A 22,571-nucleotide genomic window follows, 5' to 3' on the forward strand; every position below is an offset into this window, starting at 1 on the left:
TATTTTGAAAAGGGAGAAACATCTGGCACCTTTACCTATGGTTTTCAAGGTTACCTTTGGGCTAGATCTTGTATACTTTCTTCATGCTGACTTGTATGAAAATAAGAGGCACCCTTTGCGGCCATTGCATGATCAGATCTGATGACTGGAGCTTAATCCTAGGACGCTGACGGAGTTGCCGTTCAGACTCCCTGAATCTGTGATGGTGGGACTTGCTCTGGATACAGTACTTTCCTTCTGGAAATACGGTTCTGGAGGTCACGTTTTATATCAGCCAAAACTTGATGCCCTTGACTACACAGAGCGAACACAACACGGAAATGGTATGCCATCTGCTCTGCCCAGGCCGTCTTAGCTTTTCCAGAACTGTCTAAAAATCATCATATGAGGAAGTTCCTGAATGTTCTATGGTGGTTGATTAAGTTGGAAGCAACATTAAGATTAAAGAGGACATTTTGCTTCTAAAGACATTTAAGACCTGGAATGATATCAAGAAGTCTATGCCTCTGAGTGTATGAGAGCTGGTAAGGACAAAATGTGGATCTATTGTTGTATCTAGTATAGAGGACCTCGCATTGCCTACAATAACGGTAGTATCATCATAATCAACCATTCAGAAACATCCAAGGAATTATTCCACTTAAAGTGAATGAATTCAACCTTTGAGATTTGCCTCTGATGGACATGTGAGACACTTCTGCCTATGGACTGAAAGTGTCTTCTGCATATTAGGTCATCCACACGGCACTCAGCACAGTGCTACTCCCTGAAGAATAACCTCAGCCTTCCATGGACAAAACCATCAAAACAGATCTTAGCAGAAGTCTTTTAAAGCTTTGTGAGCACCACACAAGAAGATTCACTGCAGAGTCCTGAAGAAGAACTTGTTAAAGAACCTGAGAATTGTGTTGAAGTTAAATTCATTCACAAAGACTCTGTATTGCATCATTCCTTTGCCAGGCCAGGCACCCCAAATTCAAGTGATCAAAGCAAACAGCAGCAATAGAGCATCAGTCAACAGAGCAGATGTGACACTGCTTCTAGGCAGGTAGCCTGTGGTAGACAGAGAAGAGAGGAGGAAAGAAGGCTTTGGGCCAAGAGAAGCAGGATTTGGAGGGGAAGATTGTTTGCTACAAAGAAATTCCAGAAAAGGAACCCATATATAAGAAAAGAAGCCTTCTGCATAACGTCTTGAATGTGTATGCCTCTGAAGGTCAATTCAATTTGGACAGCTTATTTTGAATTTCTGAAGATTAAAGACATGACAAAATTCAGTGAGAAACATTTAAAAAAATAAAGACTGAGGGTGAAATAAAGATATTTTCAGACAAAAACTGGGATAGTTCATCTCCTGCAGATCTAGACTAAAGAAAATTCTGGTAAAGGCAGAAGGAAGGTAACCCTAGGTAGACCTACAAGGCCCTATATGATCTGGCTGTCCTCCCCAACAGGGGCTCTTGCTACTCTCCTCTTTGTTCACTGTGTCCCAAACCCACTGGCTGTCTTGTTCCTGTCCTAGGGCCTTTGACAGGTTGTTCCTTCCATCTGCAATGCTCTTTCCTGCAGTTATCACTGTAGGTCACTCTTCTCACACCCTGTAGGTTAATACTCAAATATGGTCTTTTCAATCTAGAATGTAAGCCCAATGAGGGCAGGGATCTTGATCAGTTTATTGATTGATGTATCCCAAGCCCCTAGGACAGTGTTTGGCACATAGTAGGTGCTTAATACATATTAATTGAATAAATTGGTGGAAAAACAGCAATGAAAACCAACAAACCACACTTATAGTCAGCAACCTGAATGATCTCGTGGACCTGATACTGAATGAAGGAGCAAGAAACACAGGAATGCTTCTGTGTGTGTGGAGTTCAATACCAGACAAATTGAACTGTATTGTCTGGGAATACAGACAGGTGGTAAAGTTATAACCAAATAAAAGGAAATGACATCTTAAGTGCTACGAAAGTGGTTACTACCAGCAGGAGAGGGAACATTATCACTGGAGAAGGGCAAATAGGGGCTTTTTCTGTTTGGCTTGAATTCTTGATTTGGGTAGGTGTTAAACAGGCGTTTGCCTTCATCATAATTAAACTTTGCTTATATGTTGTGTGTACTTTTCTGCATATGGGTTCTGTTTCATAATAACAATTTAAAACTTAATGAATTTAATAAAAATGAATTTTATTTAATAAAATAGACGCCACAGAAGGAGTAAGTGAACTGGAAGATCGCTCAGAAAAAATTAGTCAGAATGCAGCACAGAGACCTAGAAGATGTAACTGAAGTTCTGTACAGAGAGTAATGAGAGAGCGGACAGGGGTAGTATCTAAAGAAACAATGGCTGAGAACTGATGAAAGGCACTAACCTGCAGATTCGAGAAGCCACCTCTCAAGCAGGATGAAAAACGGGGGTAGGGGCAGAACCCCAAAGACAAAGAGATCGTAAAACAGCCAAAGGGCAGCATTTAGACAAAAGTGACTTCTGAATAGTAACAGTGAAGCCAGGAGAGAGTAGATTAATTGCTACGATGTGTTGAAAGAAAATCACTGCCTTCCTAGAATTGTATGTCTAATGAAAATGTCTTTCAATATTTCCAATATTGAAATAAAGACATTCTCAAACAAAAATGGATTTGGCTCCCAGCAGACACAATAAAAGAAATTCTAAGGATATACTTCAGGTAGAAGAAAGTGATCCCGGATGGAAAGTTGGAGACGATGCAAGAAGGAAGGACGAGCAAACATGGCAGCACATAGGTTGTTAAATCTAAATATCCACTGACTACAGGGAACTCTATCACTGTAGGAAATAGTGATGACGTTTGGAATTTAAAAATACGATAGAATTAAAATACGTGATAGCAGTAATATATAAATTGAGAGGAAGGACTGGAATTGAATGTTCTAGAATTGTTACATTGTCCAAGAGGAAGATAAAAGTTTTGATTAACTTTAGACATTGAAAATACGCAGGTTAGAATTTCCAGAGCAACTATTACAAGATTAAAAATGGAGTAAGTAAATCCCAAATTTATAGAGGCAAATAAATAGAATGATAAAAATAGAATTAACCTAAAAGAAGGCAAGAAGAAGCAGAATAGGCAGGGCAAATAGAAATCCTAAATATCAGTGATTATAGAAAATATTCCACTTAAAAGACAAAGGTTGACTAAATAACAAATAGGAAAATCCACTGAGAGAAAAACCTAAACGTAAGTTTTTAGAAAGGTTCAAAGTGAAAGGATTAAAAAAGACATACCATTCGCATAAATACTTAGTTAATGTCAGATAATAGACTGGGTTCTCCTGAAGCAGACACTGAGACGGAGTTTGGGGTACAAGGTATAGATTAGGGGTGACGCCGTGAAGGGAAGGGGGCCGGAGCAGGACTGGGCAGAGGGAGAAGTCGAGATGCGATGCGGGCTGATGAAGCCTTGACCAACTGGGGAGGAGCGAGGGAGGAGGATGAGATGGGGGGGTGCCTCCCGGGGTTCCCCGGCGCAGGTACTGTTCCATTTCTTCAGCTGATGGTGGGTCACAGGCGTTTGTCTGATTTTTATTCTTTAAACCTTAAACATATGTTACAGGGTTTTGTATCTATTTAATACATAATAAAACAGTATTTAAAAGATTACGTTTGACATAGAATCATAAGACTGGATTCCCGGTGAGCTTCTGTCTTTGACTTGGGCACAGCACTCAACCCCTCTGAGCCTCAGTTTCCTCCTACGTAAAATGAAGTTAATTTCTGCTTAAAAGGCTCTGACGGCTCCCCCTTACTCTGGTGTGAGGTCCAGATTCCTATCACGGCCACAGCACCACGGGAGCTGGCGTCTGCCTCCATCTCTGAACTCGCCGCTTGTTCCTATGCCTGCTGGGCAGGCTCTGGTCTCCCTGGGCTCCTGGCAGTAGCAACCCCGGGATGTGCCGACCCCTGCCCGCTCTGGGCTTCATGCTGCTGTGTATTCCTGGAGAGCTTTTCCTGCGAGCGGATGGCTCCTGGCTCCTCAGCTTGGGGGTCTCTATTCAGATGACACTGCTGTCTGCCCCACCCAGAAGAGTCGTCCCATCTTGCCCCAGTCTCCAGTCTATCCCCTGCTGCCTGTATTTTCTTCACTGCACCTGTTATTATTTCAACTTACGTTACTTGTTTGCTTATTTCCTGTCTGTCGCTGTCACTAGCATTAAGCTTTTCAAGACTGGGCATGGTGTCCTGGTGGCCACTGTGGCCCCAGACCTGGATGTAGGAGGCGCTGGATAAATACTGTGAAATGGAGGGGCAGAGTGCCTCTGTCATTCCTTACCCCCACCCCAACCCTATAGTTTGTTCCAAAGAGGGGCCCTGAAGTGGTTCATAGAGTTACAGATAATGCAAAATCAAAAATACTTAATGGGAAAAAGCAGATGGAGCCAACGGATGATAACAGACACACATCCACCGTAAAGTCCTTTACAGAGTGGCTAAGAGTGCACCGCGGAGTAGACGGGGAGCCCGCAGAGGTCAGAACGCAGTGCAGCAGCAGAGGGGTTAGGAGGGAGCTCTGAAGACAGACCACCTAGGTCTGAACCCTTCACTTCCCCACGCACGACCTTGAGCTCCCTCAGTTGCTCTGTAGAGCTGGGATGATGATGGCCCCGAACCCAGAGAGCTGTTGTGAGGATTCAGTGAGATGGAGCTGGTCCATAGGAAGTACTCATCAAGTGTCAGCTATCATTGCTCAGTCCCCACACTGCCCTAGGAGGAGCAAAGGTTACGTCTCATTTTACGGCTGAGGAAACAGGCATGGAGAAGCTAAGTAACTGGCCCCAGTTCATACTTCTGGCAGATGGTGGTGCATAAGAAATACCTTGCATTTAAAAATATACACTTTAGAAATCCTTGTACTTTTGATCTCTACATGTCCTACATAAACATTTATTTTGGTTAAAACGTTAACAAAAAGTTTTTATTTTTATTTTTAAGGGGAGGTGGGAATGAGATGAATTGCTGTCGGACATTAAAAGAACTCGAAATCCAAGTAGGAGAAAAGGTAATGGAGATCTTTAAAAATTCTTTTCCCCTCACCTTCGGCAGAAGTAATTGTTAACAGAGGTAGATGATGCAAACTGAGCTGCGTCTTGTCATCTGCGTTCTCGTGTCAAAGTGGTCGAACTCGATAGGTCTTCTTAGAACGAGCTTGTGAGAAAGCCTGTATTGAGACTGTTTCGACTGCCTAAGATGGCATCTCTTTTGATGAATGACACCAACAGAAGTCCTGGAATATTGATTAATTTTGTATTAATTTTAGATCATTATTAGTTTTTGTTTAAGACTGTTTTTGTTTAAGACTGAAGCAAGGTTTTCTTTAGAGAGAGAAAACTTCTTTTCAGCAGTAATGCCAATCAAGGGCAGCATGGTAAAAAGAACCAGTCAAACTCAAAAGTGATATACATTTAAGCACTGAGTAATTTAGCCACAAAAGCTACTACATGTGTTTAGAAAAGGCGCATATAGCTTTGTCCCTATTTGCTGATGGTAATTACATGTCACAGTGCATGGCTGGGGAGGGAAGAGATGTTCATGGCATTCAGGGGTGGGGACCAGGCCCCTTCCCAGAATGCATTTGGGCCTCTCAGGCACACGAGCAGTTTGAGAATCATGGTTTAATTTACTTGATTCAATATGTTGGTTTCAAATGTGACAAATTTTCTTTCTTTTTTGAACTTTTCTGAGATTTTCATACATTTCAAGATCAAAAATAGCCAGAAATCCAGAAAATGTTTGTCTAAATTTCCCTGGCTGATGCCAATAATACCAGAACATTCATCTTAGTGTGATAATTTTTTAGCATTATGTGCTCCTAAAAACCTGGTTTCACTATAGTTTGTATTAGTGGGAACCCTGGTGTAATTATTAGCTGCTTCTATTGTGGCCCATTTGTTATTCTGTAAGAAATATGTAATATGATTGATGTTATTTATGGTACATGTCTTTAATTTGTCTCTTCATAGACTGTGTTAATCATGAAATTCTCCTAGGAAAGTCAACTGTATATGACAATCATCATATCAACATAAATACCATTATGGGTCAATCATGCAACACGACGGTTAGTGTGGAGGGTATGGACATAGGCTGGCTTGTAAATTACGGAAAATGAGGCTTTGACGAGGAGAGCTAAAAGGGAACTCCACCACTATCCATCCTTGCATTTAATACCTTTTTTTATCCCAGCCTCCTGCCCATAGAAGCCCTTCCACTGATTAAGAGTGAGCTTAAACCAATGCAGCTTTCATGCAGCTTCTGGTGAGAACAAAAAGGTACTTAACCAGTAAAAGGCTGAGGAGCGGGTGATGGAGATAATGCTAAATCCCAGGGCAGCGCCAGGATTTTCTCTGCCGTGCATTCTAGCTAGGGTAAACTGTAGCCCAAATTCTACCTACGACCCCCACCCCAGGCAGGCAGGGGGAATGGGACAAGACTGGCCTGGGGTTTCCATCTTGGGGCTCTGCCATTTACCAGCCGGGTGGCCTTGGGCAAGTCCTTGTCATTGGGCTTCTTCATCTGTTAGTGGAGATAATAACACCCACCTCGAAGTGCTGTTGTGTGGCTTAAAAACATCCAGTATAAAGCACCCGGAACACTTAGACCATGCCGGCTATTATTATTATGATTATTACTACAGCTTCTTTTGAAGTACGAGTAGGAACACAAATGAATCTCCTCCCTTCCCACTCACCCCCAAAATAAACAGAACAAACCGAAGGCACTCCTCAGCTATTTGCTGTGTGCAGTAGCATATTTCCAGTTAAGACTCTGGTCCTGCAAATGGTCCATGCACAAATGTTGGGGCCTGAGAATTCCTCAGAATCAGTAAAGGAAGGCTCTCTTCATACATATGTTGTCATTGCTCGGTGATCTATAGTTTGGGAATGAAAGAGTGCTAATTAGTTTGTTTTAAATATCAGTCCACATGGCTTACTGGAGCCAAGAATACATGCAAATGTCTCTGAATTTTGGGAGCCAGACTTTGCTAAATATATGTGTGGTCTAGCCTTCCTAAACCAGCAAATCATTAGCGGTTGGCACCCTAAGCTGACCAAAGCCCAGCGCTCGTGTTTCCTAGTTGCTTTCGTCTGCATGGGCTGGGTCTAACGACAGGTTCCTCAGCGTCTCCTTTCTTCATGCACTTAGACCCTCCAGCGTGTGTTCACGTTCATTATCCGCTCGAGCCCTCGGGCTCTCCGAGTCTCATTTCCTCCATCAGTCAAGGGCAAGGCAGGTTGGGTGATCTCCGCGTCCCGTCTCTCCATCTTTTGGTGATTGGATCCGTGGCTTCACATGAAGAGGCTGCTGTCTGATCCCGTGGGGCCCTGTGTTTGGGGAAGGGGAGGCTCAGGAAGCCCAGGTGTCCTCAGGGTGCCATCTTCAGGCTCCAGCTGGTCCTGGTTCCTGGTGTGATCTGCACTCAGGCTCCACTGGCTGGGCACTTTGAGTCCGGCGCACACCTCACTTGCCCTCGCCCTCTTGGCTCCTGCTTTTCATTTGGTCACAAATAAGACTGTGCTTTTCTTTGGCTCCTCTTCTGGGCCTTTGACTGGGCCTCTCCTTGACTATTCTTGAGTGCTCTGTCTCCAAGTCCTGTGGTCTCATAGTCACCGAGGAGGCAAAGGGATTTAGGGGGAAGCAGGCACACCTGGCCTGAAATCCAGCCCCCTGTGGGGGATCTTGACAGGTTTCTCACTGTTCTGCGTTTCCCCGTCTCTAAAGTGGAGACAACAAAACTTAACCATCAAGGGAGTAGTTACAAGAATGAATGAGAATAGTCTAAGTGAAGCCCCTGGCATACAGTAGCTGCTCAATAAATGTTAGTCGCTTCCTCCACCTATTAGGGAGGCTGGTACTCCATGTCAGGCACTACTGAAACCTTTCCTGTGGTAGGCTTTACCTGCCACCAGGTAGCACCCCCTCAGCCACCGAGGTGTTTGGTTGTTCTACCCTGAGAGAAACAGAAAACCCATCTGAACTAGCTGAGACGATAAGGAACTTCTCATCTCATCTCAGAAGAGGCCGGGAGGGTCCAGGAGCGGCTGACTCATCTCTCCTCTGGTCACCAGGAGGTTGCCACCACTCCAGGCTTGACATGCAGACACTGCGCTGTCAAATTTTTTCCAGTATGATATTTCTTCCAATCTTACTCTTTATAAACAAGGGGAAACTTCTCCCCATGACTCACAGCCCAGAATTACATCCCACACCCAAACCAATCACTGGCAGTGGAGCTGGTCACCTGGACCAACCCTGATTACCCTCTGGTGTGGCAGCTGGGCTCCCTCCCCTAAGGCACATGGCCACCAGAGGGCAGGTGTCTGGAGAAAACGGAGAAGGGAGGGTTTTGTTAGAAAGGAGAGGTAGAGGTAAATGGATTTAGGGAAGGCAACCAGCAGTGTCTGCTTCAGCCACCCCCTGAAGGCTTCCCCCTGGGCTGCCTGGGCCTTAATCCTTTGGACACTGATGTAATTTTTTGGATTCTGCCAACTCCAGTAAAGCTAGCACCGACTGAGCACTTACCAGGAGCTAGCTGTCCTAAGTGCTTTACTGTGTTAAATGATCTCATTCCCAGGAGAACCCCATGAAGCAGGCGCCGTTGCTATCCCACATTGATAGAGAGGGAAACTAGAACAGAGGCTGAGCAGTTGGACCCAGGGCACACAGCTGGTGCGCAGAGAAGCTGCAGTTCCAGCCATAGCAGCTTGGCTCAGCCTCCTTGCCCTTAACCGCTAGGCTCCCCTGCGTCTTGGAGGGCCTCCTCGGGAAAGGTGCTGACGCTCGCTTTGCATTCAGCACATGTGGCTCTTTGTTATGCCTGTAGGTAGAGCCAGTCCATTAGAGAGAAGTCTCTCTTTTCACCATCACTGTACGAATGAATGGAATTTTTTGTTCCAACCGGAGAGTCATCTTTTCGTGTATGTAGCACCTACATCAAATGGGCATTTGGGAGTTTCCTTTTCTTCTCTCTCTCTGGCATCCTGCCCTCTCACACATCTTCCCAACTCCTCCATCTTTGTGCTGCCCACCTGCCCTGCAGGGCCCAAGCCCCATTCTGAACGGTGGCAGCGTCCGAGGCCCAAGACTTGGGTTCTTCACGTGCTCCAGGTGAGGAATCTGCCAGGAGGAAAAAGGACTAAAGCAAAGCTTCAGCCTGTTGCTAGGCTAACCAAGTTTTGCTCTTTTTACTCTGGCTTTCCTTTTGTCCACGCCCCACCTGAGGGTGAGGAGAAAGCGAGAGAGGAGGCTGACAGGGGAAGAACATCTCCTCCGCCACTTGAGGGCGGGGAGCGCTCACTGTGAGCCGCGTGCAGGGAATTATCGGGGAACGGGAAGGTATTCTGATCTGTGTGAGAACGCAGTGTGTGTCTAGAACTGACTCTTGCCCCCGCCCACATACAAAAAAACTGTTCTCAACCCAAGACTAGAATTCAGGAATGTGTAACTCAGTTAAAGAAATAAAAGAAGAAAAGTTAAGAGATCCAGAACCCCAGGTTTGTTTGCTCTTGTAGCGTGTCCCTACCCAAACCAGGGCCGCTCTTTGAAGCCTGAGCCCCATGATGTCAGAACATCTGGTCCACCAGTCAGCCGTGACTAGTGTGTCTCTCGGACCGAGTCATCCAACACAAGCTTTTATGGGATTACCCTGTGCCTTGGAGTTGTATGGATGCAGCATTAGTCATTTCAGAAGCAATTAGTAAATAATTAGAGGTACTAAGCTGCTTGCTTGGTCTATAATGTCCTCAAGAAGAAGAGACCAAAGTCATGGGTAGATTCATTTTCTTAAATAGGTGACTTTCCCTAAAACAGAAATTTAAAAAATTATTGCTTGAGGAGTAAAGAAACAGTTGTTAGTCAGAATCGCAACCATTTCATAAACGTACCTTAACGTTATAACGCCGCATTAGCATGAACGAATGTACCAGAATGCAGTCTGTTTGCCTAATAAAAAGACTGTGTCAAACTCAAAATGAGGCCATTTACTGAAACAGACAAGCTTTCGGTTAATTCACAATATTCTCCTAATCCCGCTTTTATCAGCTCTACTTTGGTGCACTTGGTATTAATTGCCTATTATAGCAGGTATTTGAACACATCTCCTCTTTCATCTGAAGAAAATATTAGCATATCGCAGGGCTGTTGGGACAGATTGTCTCCGAGGCACTTTCTCCTCCCCGCAGAAAAGCCTATCAATCATAACTGAATATAGTGATTAATAATGTCACAGCTCCTGTTCGGGTGTCTCTGTGCAAGTAAATGAAGAGTAGTGCTTACATTTTGATCTAGAGAACGTCACACAACCAAATAATCAGTTGCCATTTTATAAAAAAATTATATTGAAGACATTTCTACCCCAGGACCTATTTTTGGTTGCTCTGTTATTAATTTACTAAAGGCTTCATTGGGAACCTAAAGCAGAGATTCTGTTATATCAGAATTTGTATTATTTCAGACTAAGTTTATCTTTTTTTTTTCTTTTTAAATAATGTCTTCCTGTATGTGGCAAATCAGCAGCACAAACAAGATCATTGGGGTAAATGTTTAAAACAGCAGGGTGTGGGGGGAGCGGGCTGGAGCACTCAGACCTACCGGCCGAGTGGGCATCTGAGCACCAGTGCTCACTATCCGAGGGGCCCTGACAAGTTCGTCTCCCTGGAGAATGTGCCTCAGCTGTGAGATGGGGAAACAATATTGCAAGGTTTTTCCAACATTGTTGAGATTCTGTGTGAGAATAAATATAAAATGAACTTCCCGTGGTGCTGGAAGTTACTAAAAAAATTAGGAGTTTGCATTTGGAGGAGATAAGACATAGGAGTTCTCACGTGGGAAGTTAAAGGTAGGATCTTGTCGTTTAGGGTTTAAAGCTACAGAGGGGAAGGATAAGAGGGCTATGTGCTGATGGTGCCCGCATTTACTTCTCCATCTGAGGCTCTGGACTCACCACTGTCCACAGAGCAGGCCAGAATTTCTGACCGTGCTCCTTGCCCCAGCCCAAGAAGCCTTCCTCCCTTGGTCTCCCCCATTTTAGTCAGTGGTTCTACCATTCACTGAGCCATTCGAGCAGAAACCTACACTAGCCTTGATTCCTATCTTTCCCTTCCTGGCCCTTCTCCCGTATCCAGCCCATCAGCAAGTCCTGCCTGCTGTGTCCTGAAATCGATGCTCCCATCCTCCTCTCTCCATCCCCACCGCCACCGTTGTCTCCGCCCTGGGCTTTGTCAGCAAACCCTGGACTGCCTTTCCTGTCCCAGTCTTGCCCCTTACACTCTCTGTTCCACACGACACCAGAGTTATCTGTTCAGAGCAGAAGTCAGCTCTCGTCAGGCTCCTCTAGTTAAGATGCCCTGTGGCTTTTGGTTACACATCGCGTAAACTTCAGACAAGCGTCTGGCTCACAGCGCTCAGCACGAGCGAGCTCTCCAGGGAGATGTTTTTTGACTACGGTATCTAAAATTGTATATTTTCCTCAACACTTAGAACATTCTGAGATTTTTGTTTGTTTGTTTACTTGTTAGTCACTAGGATATGTGTTCCCTGAGAGCAGGCACCTTCTCTGTTTTGCTCACTATTGTAACTTTAGTGCCCTGAACAGATCCTGGCACCTAATATGAACTCAGTAATTATTTGCTGGATGAATAAATAGAGTTCTGTAGGAAAAGTTCACAGCAATTGGAATAGCCAGGAAAAACTTCACGAGAAAGGTGAGATGGGAGCTGGGGTTGGACTGGGGCCGGGGTTTCAATGCGTTTTGATGACGGGGAAGAGGATGAGATGTGGGGTAGCTTTCAGGATTGCAGTCTGGTGTAAGAAGGGGATGTGGAAGGCGGGCAGTGGAGACACGGCCAGGGCAGCGAGGAGCTGAGCTCTGTGACCATTCTGTGGAGAGCGTGTTTCTCAAGGCAGGATGGGACAGATCAATTTTGAAAGGTAGGCTGGAGAAAAAGATGGAAGATTTGAAGGTCAGATATCACCCCTAAAGCTTGGGGCAAGGGGTGATGGCGGTGGTGGTTCACTGAGGGTTTCTGGTAATGGGATTACGACATGAGAAAGCCTTGCAACGGATACATTTGCTGAGAGAGCAGCTGGAGTCAGGGGTACCTGTTACCAGGCCTTGGAAGTAATCAGTCCTTGTCATCAGTCCTCAGCCTACACTTGTTGAGCACCTCTGGGGTGTGGGGGAGGTCCCAGGAGGGGGTTGGCTTGCCCTTCCTAGTGTGCAGCTCTGTCCTATGAGTGAACTAGGGTCGGGGTGAGAAGGGCCCCAGTGTTCTTGGCCTGTGGTGCCTGGGGTGGAGCTCCCATCCTATGAGTGTGGGCTGGGTCAGAAAGAAAGGAGAGACAGGAAGTATTTCTTCTAAATTTGACACCCTGTTAAAAGGCTTAGGTCTTTAGACTTGGGGCTTATTTTCGTAACTGTGTCAGAAGTTCGACGGGTAGCTGGAATTTCTTATTAGAAGTCTTTAAGTTATATGCTGCAGGTAAGCATTTTAAAAATGAAAATCAAATGTGGCAGAAGGTTTACATGGCCTGTGGCATATACAGCAGCAAGTTTCCTTTTTCACCTTGGCTGCAAGGAAACCCAAACCAGGTTTTTGGATTTTTGCTCTATTGTGGCAATTATGACTTTTAGGTTGCTTTAGCTCTTTTTTTAATCAGCTCCTTTTCCTCTGTTTTTGTGGACCTCATATAGATGTCTTTTTATATAAGCTTGTTCAAGTTTTGCTAAAGGCAGGGTTTGCATACGTTCAGAAAGTAAATGCATAGTCCTCGGCCTGTGGGGGGCCTGTGGGGGCGAGCACCAGAGCAGTGAGAGAAAGCGTCAGCCCCAGAGGCACGGAGGCGAAGCCTTTGTTAAAGGTGAGCAGTGCCCGGCACAGCTCCTCCCACATGTCCCCAAATTGAAAGTTTGTGTTTATGAGGTTCTGAATGTAGTCTAATTTTTTCCTATCTGGTTTGGCTCATCTCTACCAGCTGGTAAATAGGAAATGTTCACGGTAGGAAGCCAATACTCCGCAGAGTGTAAACAGATGGAATCGATATAAAGTGACAAGTTAGACTGTGCTATTGAGAATACAGAGCCAAAACCAAGAACATAACAGTCAAGCTACTTATTTCGTTCCAGTTCATTTAGTCCTGAATAGCGCTTCATATCTGCACAGCTGTGTTGTTCTTTTTTTCCCCCTTTCTTTCTTCTGGGTTGATAATGACAATTTCAAAGAAAAACTTTAATTAAAGATTTTATATGAAATAGCCAAAAGTAGAATAATAAGGAAAATGAGCATTGATGTGTTTATTGTAAGAGAAATCCTTTTTCATGGTGTCATTTTAGAAACTTATTCCTTAAATTTAAAATGGATTTAGTCGTGGTGACAGGAAGGTGCCAGACTGACAGCCGTGGATGCCCAGCCCTTCCATCTTGCGGCAGAGCCAAGACGCAGGGGCGGCTAGAGGCGGGGGCGGGGGGGCCAGGGGTGCCTTTCCTGAACCACTTCTGCTAGAAACAGGCGAGAAAAGGTGGCTCCGGGAAAGGAACCGAACAGAAAACAGCAAACAGGAGCCGATAAGAATACAATTGCAGGCGGTTGAAGTTAATGTGCAGGGCACACTTGTGGCAGAGAGAAGCTCAGCCTTCGTCCGGGAAGGGCCACAGCTAGAGAGGGATTATTCTGCAGCCCGAGTGGGAATTCTGGGCTTCAGGGAGGAAACACTAGGCCTTTTCTCACCTACTTTCAAGTCTGGATGGTCCTATTTATTTGGGTTCACAGCTTTCCTTCCTGGAGCTCAAAGTGCTATAAAAAGAATTTTAAACAAAGAACTATAGAGTAATAATAACACCCACTGTTAGCAGTTTATTGACCCGTCTGAACTCAGTGGGGTACGAAAAGGAAGCAGTTTGATTTTTCTCTCCTCCCTGTTCTCAAGCAGGCGCTGGCAACTCTGCCTTCCTTGTCCCGTCCCCAGTGTGCCACGGCTTTCACATTTAGTATAAACAAATCCAGCGCAGGCGAGTCCAGTGTTACACCTAGAGCTCAGATCCAGCTCAGCTGGCCCTTGCCTTCCCTGCTCCGGGTCGAGGGAGCCGCAGCGTGGAGGGGCATGGCCTGCTGGTTCGCTTGTCCTTCGCTCCCTCGTTCTGCTTCCTTTCTCCCCAGTTTGTGGGGTCTGTGATGAGGGCTGAGGAAAAGACATGTCTCTCTCTGCCTTCGTTGGTGTCCTCATTGGGCAGCATGTAAAGGATGCTCTCTTGTAGGGCATATGTGGAGTTACTAGGACAGTGCTCTAGGGACCACCAAATTATATAGTTTCCTGATGAGGAGGATCAGCTCTGGCTCAGCCCCCTCTGGGCCTCCTCAGCTCTACTCCTGGTGGTCCATCTCCCATCCTCAGGCTGCTTGGGTCCCCTCACCTGATGAGCAGCCCCTGGGAGCAGGACAGCTCAAGCCTTCTACCTTTCTTGGTGTCTGCCTACCCCATGGAAAATTCACACGTCCTGGTCATGCCATCAGCAGGCACGTAGGCTGCTCTACTCTACCCCTCCCGCCCCGCTCTGCTGTCTCTGTCCAGTCCTCACTTCCTTTCCTCAGGAAGGTGCAGAGCAGATCACTGCGTCCACTGGGAAACAAGATGCCTATCTGCCCTTGTTGCAGGTACTTGTTCTGTCTGTACAAGCATTTTCTTGGCTTACTGGAGCTTCTTCATGAATGCTGCAATCACCCTATCTATCCATCTGCCCATCCATCTCTCCATCATCCGTCCGTCCGTCCATCCATCCATCCATCCATCCACCCATACATTCATCCACTCAACAAATGTTCATTGATCCAGGCCCTATTCTTGGCCCTGGACTCCTGCCCACTCAAGACCTTCTGCCCTCTCAAGGCTGTGTTAACTTAGGCTGGGCAGTGGGACAGTGAAGGGGTTGGAGGAGTTGGCTGGGGTGAGGGGAGTTGTGCTGGTTTAGCACTTACTGTTCCCTGACGTGGGTGTGTGGTTGTCCTGTTCTTTGGAACTCTGTTCTCAGCCTTTTGTCCTGGTCAGCGGTTCCCGTCACACCACCATTTATTGATTATGTTCCCTGTGAGGCATCTGCACACACGAGCTCATTTCATCTTCACACACCGATACAGGGCGCTTATTCCTTCCCATTTCACAGATGAGGAAACTGCAGTTGAAAGGAGTCAGGTCGCTGCTCCAAGGTCACCTGAATAATAATGTGGAGCTGAGATTCCAAGTCTCATTTCAGAGTCCATGGCTGGTCACACATTGCCCAGGGGTCCCTGTAGAGAGGAAGGAGGGAGGGGAGGGTTGACACCTGGCATTGTTGGGGGTGGGGGTGTTGCTGCAGCCCAGAGCAGGTCACGTGGTTCTCAGTGGGCACACCACCACGTCTGAAGCAGGTTCCTCCCCCCCCCCCCCCCCCACCGCTGGCTTTACTCTTTCAGGTCTGACATTCTCTGTTCTGAGTCTGCCCTCCATAGACTCATCTACATCTTTTTTGGAATATTTTAATTTAATTTTGCTACTATCACTTTTTTTCAGTAATCACATCCTTCTTTAACTTCACTACTATGTGAAACAGGCATTCTTTTCTTTTTTTGAAGTGTTAGGTGAATGAGTCCTGGTTTATGTAGTCACGCTTCAGAGCTCAAAAGCTTCCTCTCCTGCTTTTCCCCAGCCTTGCTGTCCAGATGGAAGAATCTAGCCTTTTTAGTCCATTCTCACTGTGGTTCCCTTCCTTAGATGGCTTGGTTCACCCATAGTCCTCAAAGCCTCGGGCATCTCTCCAGACCTGGGCTCTAAGGATGCAGAGACGGCCAGATACTGCCCTGCTCTCAGGGTCTGCGGTGGGGGCCAGTGTGCTGTACAGGGCGGAGGTGTGGTGGGGGGCCCGGGAGAGGTGGGGGTCCAGAGAGAGTTGGAGGTCCAGGGTGCAGAGGGGGCTAGGGAGTGGTGGGGAGTCTGGGTCTGGTGGGGGCCGGCCGGGCAGTGCCCTTGGGCAGAGCTCTGGCAAGCAGCCCCGTGGGGGTCTGGAGAGTGGGAGGGAGGCAGCTCCCAGCTGGGACTCGAGTCTGGTCTGGCGCAGGGAATGGGGTAAATGGTTGGGAAGAGAAGTCTGGGCAGCCTCTTCAGAGAGCCTCAGGCCCATTTCCCGGCTCCTGAGTCTTTAATTTCAAGTCACACCTAGCTATTGTTTCGGTTTTCTTTTTAACTCCTCAGTGCTTCTACTTGTTTTTTTTTTTTTTTTTTTTTTTTTAAAGATTTTATTTATTTATTTTTCCCCCAAAGCCCCAGTACATAGTTGTCTGTCATAGCTGCACATCCTTCTAGTTGCTGTATGTGGGACACGGCCTCAGCATGGCTGGAGGAGTGGTGCCTCGGTGCGCACCCGGGATCCGAACCCGGGCCGCCGGCAGCGGAGAGCACGCACTTAACCGCTAAGCCACGGGGCCGGCCCTGCTTCTACTTGTTTTTATGCACAAAACTCCCCTGACACTTATCACCCGGTCAGATGTAAGTGGGAGTGCACGGGAGAGAGTGGAATGGGGTCATGAACTTCTCCCGTAAAGTTAGTTGATGAATAAATGAAAAGCGATAAGATATATTGGAGTATAGGAGGAAGCTATTTGGTTTAAAACTAGTTTGGCCCGACCTTGTTTCTCCAGAAGGGCCTGACATGGCCTGTCGAGCATGCAGTGTACATCTGCCTCAAACATTTACAATGTCCTAAAGACAAAAATGATGCCCTTAAAGATAGGGATGTTGCCTCCCCCTATATCAGCATTTCTTTGTAGAGAAGCATTTCTTTCCAGAAACTAAGGATTAATTACCAACCTGCTGTGCTCGCCTTGTGACCACTGACCTGCTGTACCAGCAAAGCATCTCATGACTGTAGTAAAAGGGACAGTCCTGTCGTATGTGATGTATGTTCCTTGTTCCAAGACGGTATATACCCACTCTGTACACCCTGCATCTTCGGAGAGCTTCCTTCCTTGGCAGAAGCGTTCTCCCAGGCTATAGTCCTCAAAGCTGGCTCAGATAATAAACTCACCCCAATTTTGACTTGTAGATTGATTATGAATTGTTTGCGTCGACATAGTAAACATTTTTATCTCTTCAGGTCAGAGGTCTGTCCACTTAGTTAACTCTGCCCTGGTAGGGGAGAGCAGCTGGAGACAATAAGTAAATGAATGGGCGTGGCTGGGCGCCAATAAAATTTACTTACAGATCCTGAAATTTGAAATTCACATAACTTTCACATGTCACAAAATATCGTTCTTTTGATTTTTTTTTCAGCCGTTTAAAAATGTAAAAACCATTCTTAGCTTGCAGGCGTACAAAACAGACGGCAGGCATTGCCGCGCCTGGAACGCAGGAAAGGGAGTCAGGCCACCATAGGCAATGAAGCCAGGCCGGGAGAGCACCCTTTCTCAGGCCCATCTCTGGGCAATAATAGGGCAATAGCACGTTTCTTTACAGAGGTGTGCTGGATTTGGAGGAAGGAGGCAAGAGGCAGTGGCCCTTCTTTTTTTGTTAACTGTGCACAGTTTTTCCCTCTCTCTGAGGATTTGACCCTCTCCAAGAGCATTCCTCCCTAGAAGCTGTGGGGATTTGACGGGTGGGAATGGAGTGCCTGGAGAGCAGAGGCCAGACAAGGAGTGGGGAGGGTCCCCTCCTGCAGGGGAGGGAGCTGGGTACCATTTTCAGGCAGGAATACACCAAGATGTCAAGAAGGAAGTGGGGAGCCAGTGAGGAATGGAAGCGTAATTAGGAAAGCCAGAAGAGAAGGCACGGAATCCTGCCACAGAGCGGGCAGTGGCAGAGCCGGAGAGGGCGTTCCGGGCAGCAGACACAGCATGTTAACTCACTCCGCAAATATTACGAGCATCCAATGTGTCCAGCGCTGTTCTATGCCCTGAGGACACAGCAGCCAACAAAACTGGATCCCCCTCCGTGGAGTTTACATTTCAACGGAGGAAGAAAGACAGTAAACAGATACAGAAAGAAATATGAAATGGTCCAGGTGTGGATGAATGCGAAGAAGAAAAATGGAAGGGAGTGGTCAGAAAGGGATGAGGATGTGCTTTTGTGCAGGCCGTGGAGGAAGGTGTCTGTGAGCAGGTGGCGTGTGACTGAGACCTGAATGAAGGCCAGGAGGGAGCCGTCCGGCAGAGGAGACCGGACATGCAAAAGTCTTGAAGGATGAGCGTGCCCAGTATGTGTGCACAAGAACAAGGAGGCCTGGGTAGCTGGAGCAGAGTGAGGAGAGGAGAGTGGGGGTCAGATCATCTGGGGCTTCAGGCCGTGGGGAGGACTTTCCAGCCTGCGAGAAGAGACCCCGACGGGCTTGTGAACTGAAGTAGTTCAGAACTGCTGGAGTCCGGGGACTGTGGGGGTGGGGCGGGTGATTGGGGGGTCGGAGCTGGCCTCGGGGGTAAGCAGGAGGCTCAGGGACGGTTGGCTCTTAATGCAAACTTGTCCCAGTTATGCCAAGATGGCCTAGAAAGCAGCTAGATGCTGCCCACACTTTCTCATTCTCCTTTCTCCATCTTTTCCTCTCCTGCCCCCTTCTCCGTTTCTAAGGGAGCAGGGAAATGGGGCAGAGCGGGGGCATCGTCACTGTTGTGACCCCAGCCATTGTATTCCTTCATACTTTTTCTTCTCTCCTATCAAGTATGGGACAAGTCTTGTACACCACAGCCCTAACTTTGCTGCCTTTGATAAGCCTCACCATCTGCAGCTCTATTCAGATCTTGCCAAACTTCAGTCTGACAAATGATAAGAAACTTGGAGACATACCTCTGGTGGGTGTGAGCTGTGTGCCAGATCTGCTGCTTCCCGGCTTTCCACGCTGGAGATCCATATGGGTTGCTTTGGGGTTTTAAAAAAGCGCATCGCCTCATGTCCTCTGTTCTACCAGAAGAGGTGAATCGGCATTTGGCAGCAGAAAAGGTGCTGAGATTTTTATTTGGCCATGGGAACAAGTGCTCTCCGTGGCTGGGGCTCTGTTCTTTTAGACAAAGCCGTCAAGCTGAGAGTGGACACACACGAGTGGGCTTCACTCCACCTGAGGATGTTCCCACTCTTCCACGTTTGGTATTCCCAGTTTTGGGTATTAAGATCGTTTCAGCCGCTGCTCTGCAGTTGTAAGAAGTGGGAGATGTGTACAGAATTTAGCACAGGGTTTTGCACATAACAGACATTCAATTAATATTTGTTCAATTATCATGTTATTGTGATCTTTATTACATTGATACTGACTGTAATTGTCATTACATTCAGGATCGGCCCTGGGGAGGTACTTGCTGACATATAACAAGGCTTCCTCAGAGTGTAGCTTTTTCCCAAGCAGGTGACAGGAAGACCTGTTCATTCGTTCCCTCAAGCAAATGCTTACTGAGCACGTGCGCTCCGCCCGCTGCGGTTCTGGAGCCCGGGGGTGAGGCGGTGAACAGAACCCTGCTCTCAGGGAGAGGACGTTCTGGAGGGAGCAATGGACAATAGAGAGACGCGTTACATTAGTGGGCGAGAAGTGCTTTGAAGAAGATAAGAGTGTTGAGGGTGGATCCTGACTTAAGCCCGTGGTCAGGGAAGGCCTTTGTGATAAGATGACATTTGGGCCCAGACCTGAGTGAAGTAAGGGAGTGAGCCAGTATCGAGAGGGAATGGTCCAGGCGGAAGGAACAGCAAAAGCAAAGCCCCTGAGGCAGGAGGAGGCAGGCACTCATGAGGAGCAGCACAGAGTCTGTTGTGGCCTGAAAGCAACAGGCCAGGGGACGGGTGAGGGGGATGAGGTGGGAGAGCTGCCGGAGCCAGTCTCTGGGGCCTTTGCCTTTGCCTCTGAATGGGATGGGAGCCGAGGAGGGTGTGCTCAGACTTAAACAGAATGCCTTGGCTGCTGTGGGGAGAACCAACTGTGGGGTCAAGAGTGGACACTGGAAGACCAGTGGGAGGCCGTTGCATCAGCCTGGAGGGTGTGAGGTGGAGGGGGTGAGACGTGGCTGGATTCTGGAAACGTATTGAAGGGAGGGCTGCTTGGCTCTCCTGATAGCCTGGATATAGGATGTGAGAAGAGAATCTGGCAGAATGGGTCTGCTATGTGTGGGGAGGGGGAGATTGTGGGAGGAGCAAGTTGGGTTTGGTAAACCCGGGGCATCTGTCAGACTCTCAAGGTGGACGTCGCCAGGCAGCTGCATATGCTAACCTGAGCTCAGAGGAGGGGCCAGGGCTGGAGACGGACATCTGAGAGTCATCAGCTGGTCACTAAAGCCACAGGACTGGACCGGCAGCAGTGAGTGTGGTTAGAGGAGCAGAGACCCGAGGACCGAGTCCTAAGATGCCCCAGAGTTGAGAGGTTGGGGAGAGGAGGAGGAACTAGGCAGCGAGACCAGAAGAGGCCAGGAAGGCAGAGGAGAGCCGGGAGAGTGGGGTGTGGGAGCCCGGTAGGAAGTGTGCTTGCAGGAAGGAGGAGCAGTGAGCTGTGCGGAGTGCTGCTGCGGCGACAGCAAGGTGAGGACTGAGGAGCAGCCACCAAGCTTGGCGAGGTGGAGTCTTCGGTCACCCTGACAGGAACAGTTTCTGCGGAGTGGTGGGGACAAAACTGATTGGGGTTGGAGGGAGACACCTTGGGGACAGAAAGCACAGACAGCTCTTGAGAGGCGATTTCTTCAAGAGGGAAGAAGTGGCTGGGAGAAGAGGTGAGGCCGGGAGGGAGGAATCGTTTCTAAGATGGGGGACCACATCGTAATGGGGACCAACTGAGAGCGAGGAAACAGGCGGTGCAGGAGCAATTCCTCACGTGGACGAGAGGGGACAGGGTCACGTGTGTCACCTAGGTGGCATCACAGAACAGGAGGGGAGGCCGATCGCATGGGTTTCGAGTCACACAGACTGTAGATGTGGGGGGAGCATGGGGACATAGTCTCCTAGTTGCTCTGTTATCTCCATAAATAAGGAGCAGGTTATTGGTGGGGAGGAGGGAGGAGGCTGCGAAGGGTGGTGAGGAGAGAGGAGAAGGCGGGAGCCGATGTCTGGATGGGGGTGGTGAGTGGATCCTAGAGAGGGATTACCACGCTGATTACCTGCTGGTGGGGTTGGTGGTCTGGATTGAGGGGAGCCGGGTAAGTGCTTCCAGCCACGTGGGTGCTTGGACTAGGCGGTGCGTTAGCTTTAACCAGGTTAGGTCTGCTGAGAGAGGGGTGAGGGAGGAGGAGCGGCGGGGGCTGAGCACACATGCAGGGGTGATTATAGAGATGGACCTGGTTAGGGGGGAGTGAGAAGGAGCTGGAGCAGCAGGTGGAGGTCCTGGGCAGGGGAGAAGGTTGCTGGGGGTTGGCGCTCAAGGGAGGAAGCTGGGAAGGTGGAGGAGTGGTTGGAGCGTGGGGCTTGATTTTGCAGAGTGGCAGGTACTGGTATAACAAGGTGTGGGTGTGAGCAGGGAGCGGGGGCCTCCGGAGGGGAGGACTGGAGCTGAGAGACCGGGTGTCAGAAGGTCTTCTGTGTGAACACCAAGAGGGTGCTGGAGGCAGGGCAGGCGTGCCAGGGGCTGAGGTCCCCCAGGCATGAGGGAGCCACAGGAGGGTCTCCACACGAGCGAGCCAGGAGGAGCCAGGGAGAAGGGAAGCAGCGGAGGACGCCATCCTCCCACCAGCTCAGTGGTTCTTCAGGCGTGAGCTGAGCAGCCACCCAGGAGAGGGCTGCGAGGGGGTTCCTGGTGGGTCGGGCGGACTTCAGTCAGCCTGAGACAGTGAAGGGAGCCGTCAGAGAACACGTTGAAGCAGTAGGGGGTGTTGATAAAAAGGGACCGAACCTGATCAGCCTAGAGTTTTCCCTGAACTCCTCCCCTGAGGTGCACGAATTTTCCTCGGATTTGGTCCAGTCCAAGCGGTAGAATCAGACCTTCCAGGATCCAACCATACCTGACACTCATCACTCTTCATCCACAATCCGTCTTCAGCTTCATGTCCTGCCTGCGGGATGCCCTCCTGTCCTCCCCGCAGAGTGAGCGATTGGCCCCTAACCACCCCTCCTAGCTCAGAGGCCGCCTCCTGCAGGAAGCCCCCCAGATGGCTGGGGCTGGAAGGGCATGTGCTCTTCTGTGAAGGCCCGCAGCTCCTTGTTTGTCCCTGGTACTTGGCTCTTGTCCCCCCTGCCCAGCTTTGGTGACTATTTGTTGATGAGTCTTACCTTCTCTGTGGGGTTGTGTGGTTACAGGACTGACCTGAGTTTGAATCCCAGCCTTGTCACCATCCAGCTGGGTGATGTTGGGGAACTCATGCAGCTTCCCTGAACCTAAAAGTGGGGAAATGATCCTTTCTTCAGGTGGGCTGGGAGGATCCAACCACACAGCTTGGTGCTTGGCTCATGGGAGCCCAGGGGATCTTTCTTAAAGGCAGGTGCACAGCTCGGCACTCTCTGCACCTCCACAGGGCCTATCCACATGCCAGTCACGTTTGTGTGCCCAATAGATATGCATTGGCTGCATTTGGGAAAGATCTCTATAAAACATTTCTGTAATATCTTTGAAAAATTCAGAGGGGTT

General features: G+C 48.3%; 1 protein-coding gene across 2 annotated transcripts in view; it reads left to right on the top strand.

The window, feature by feature from the left end:
* The window catches only part of EFCAB6 (EF-hand calcium binding domain 6), a 250,224-nt gene that overhangs the window by 39,624 nt on the left and 188,029 nt on the right, over positions 1-22,571 (top strand). For both annotated transcript variants that reach the window (XM_087448778.1, XM_087448779.1), the window contains one exon: positions 4,967-5,033. In XM_087448778.1, coding sequence (XP_087304904.1) covers positions 4,967-5,033 — 67 coding nt within the window. The remainder of the gene's footprint in view (positions 1-4,966; positions 5,034-22,571) is intronic.

Source organism: Ceratotherium simum, chromosome 25, assembly GCF_057802395.1.
Source record: "Ceratotherium simum simum isolate JZ-2026a chromosome 25, ASM5780239v1, whole genome shotgun sequence".
NCBI lineage: Eukaryota > Metazoa > Chordata > Mammalia > Perissodactyla > Rhinocerotidae > Ceratotherium > Ceratotherium simum.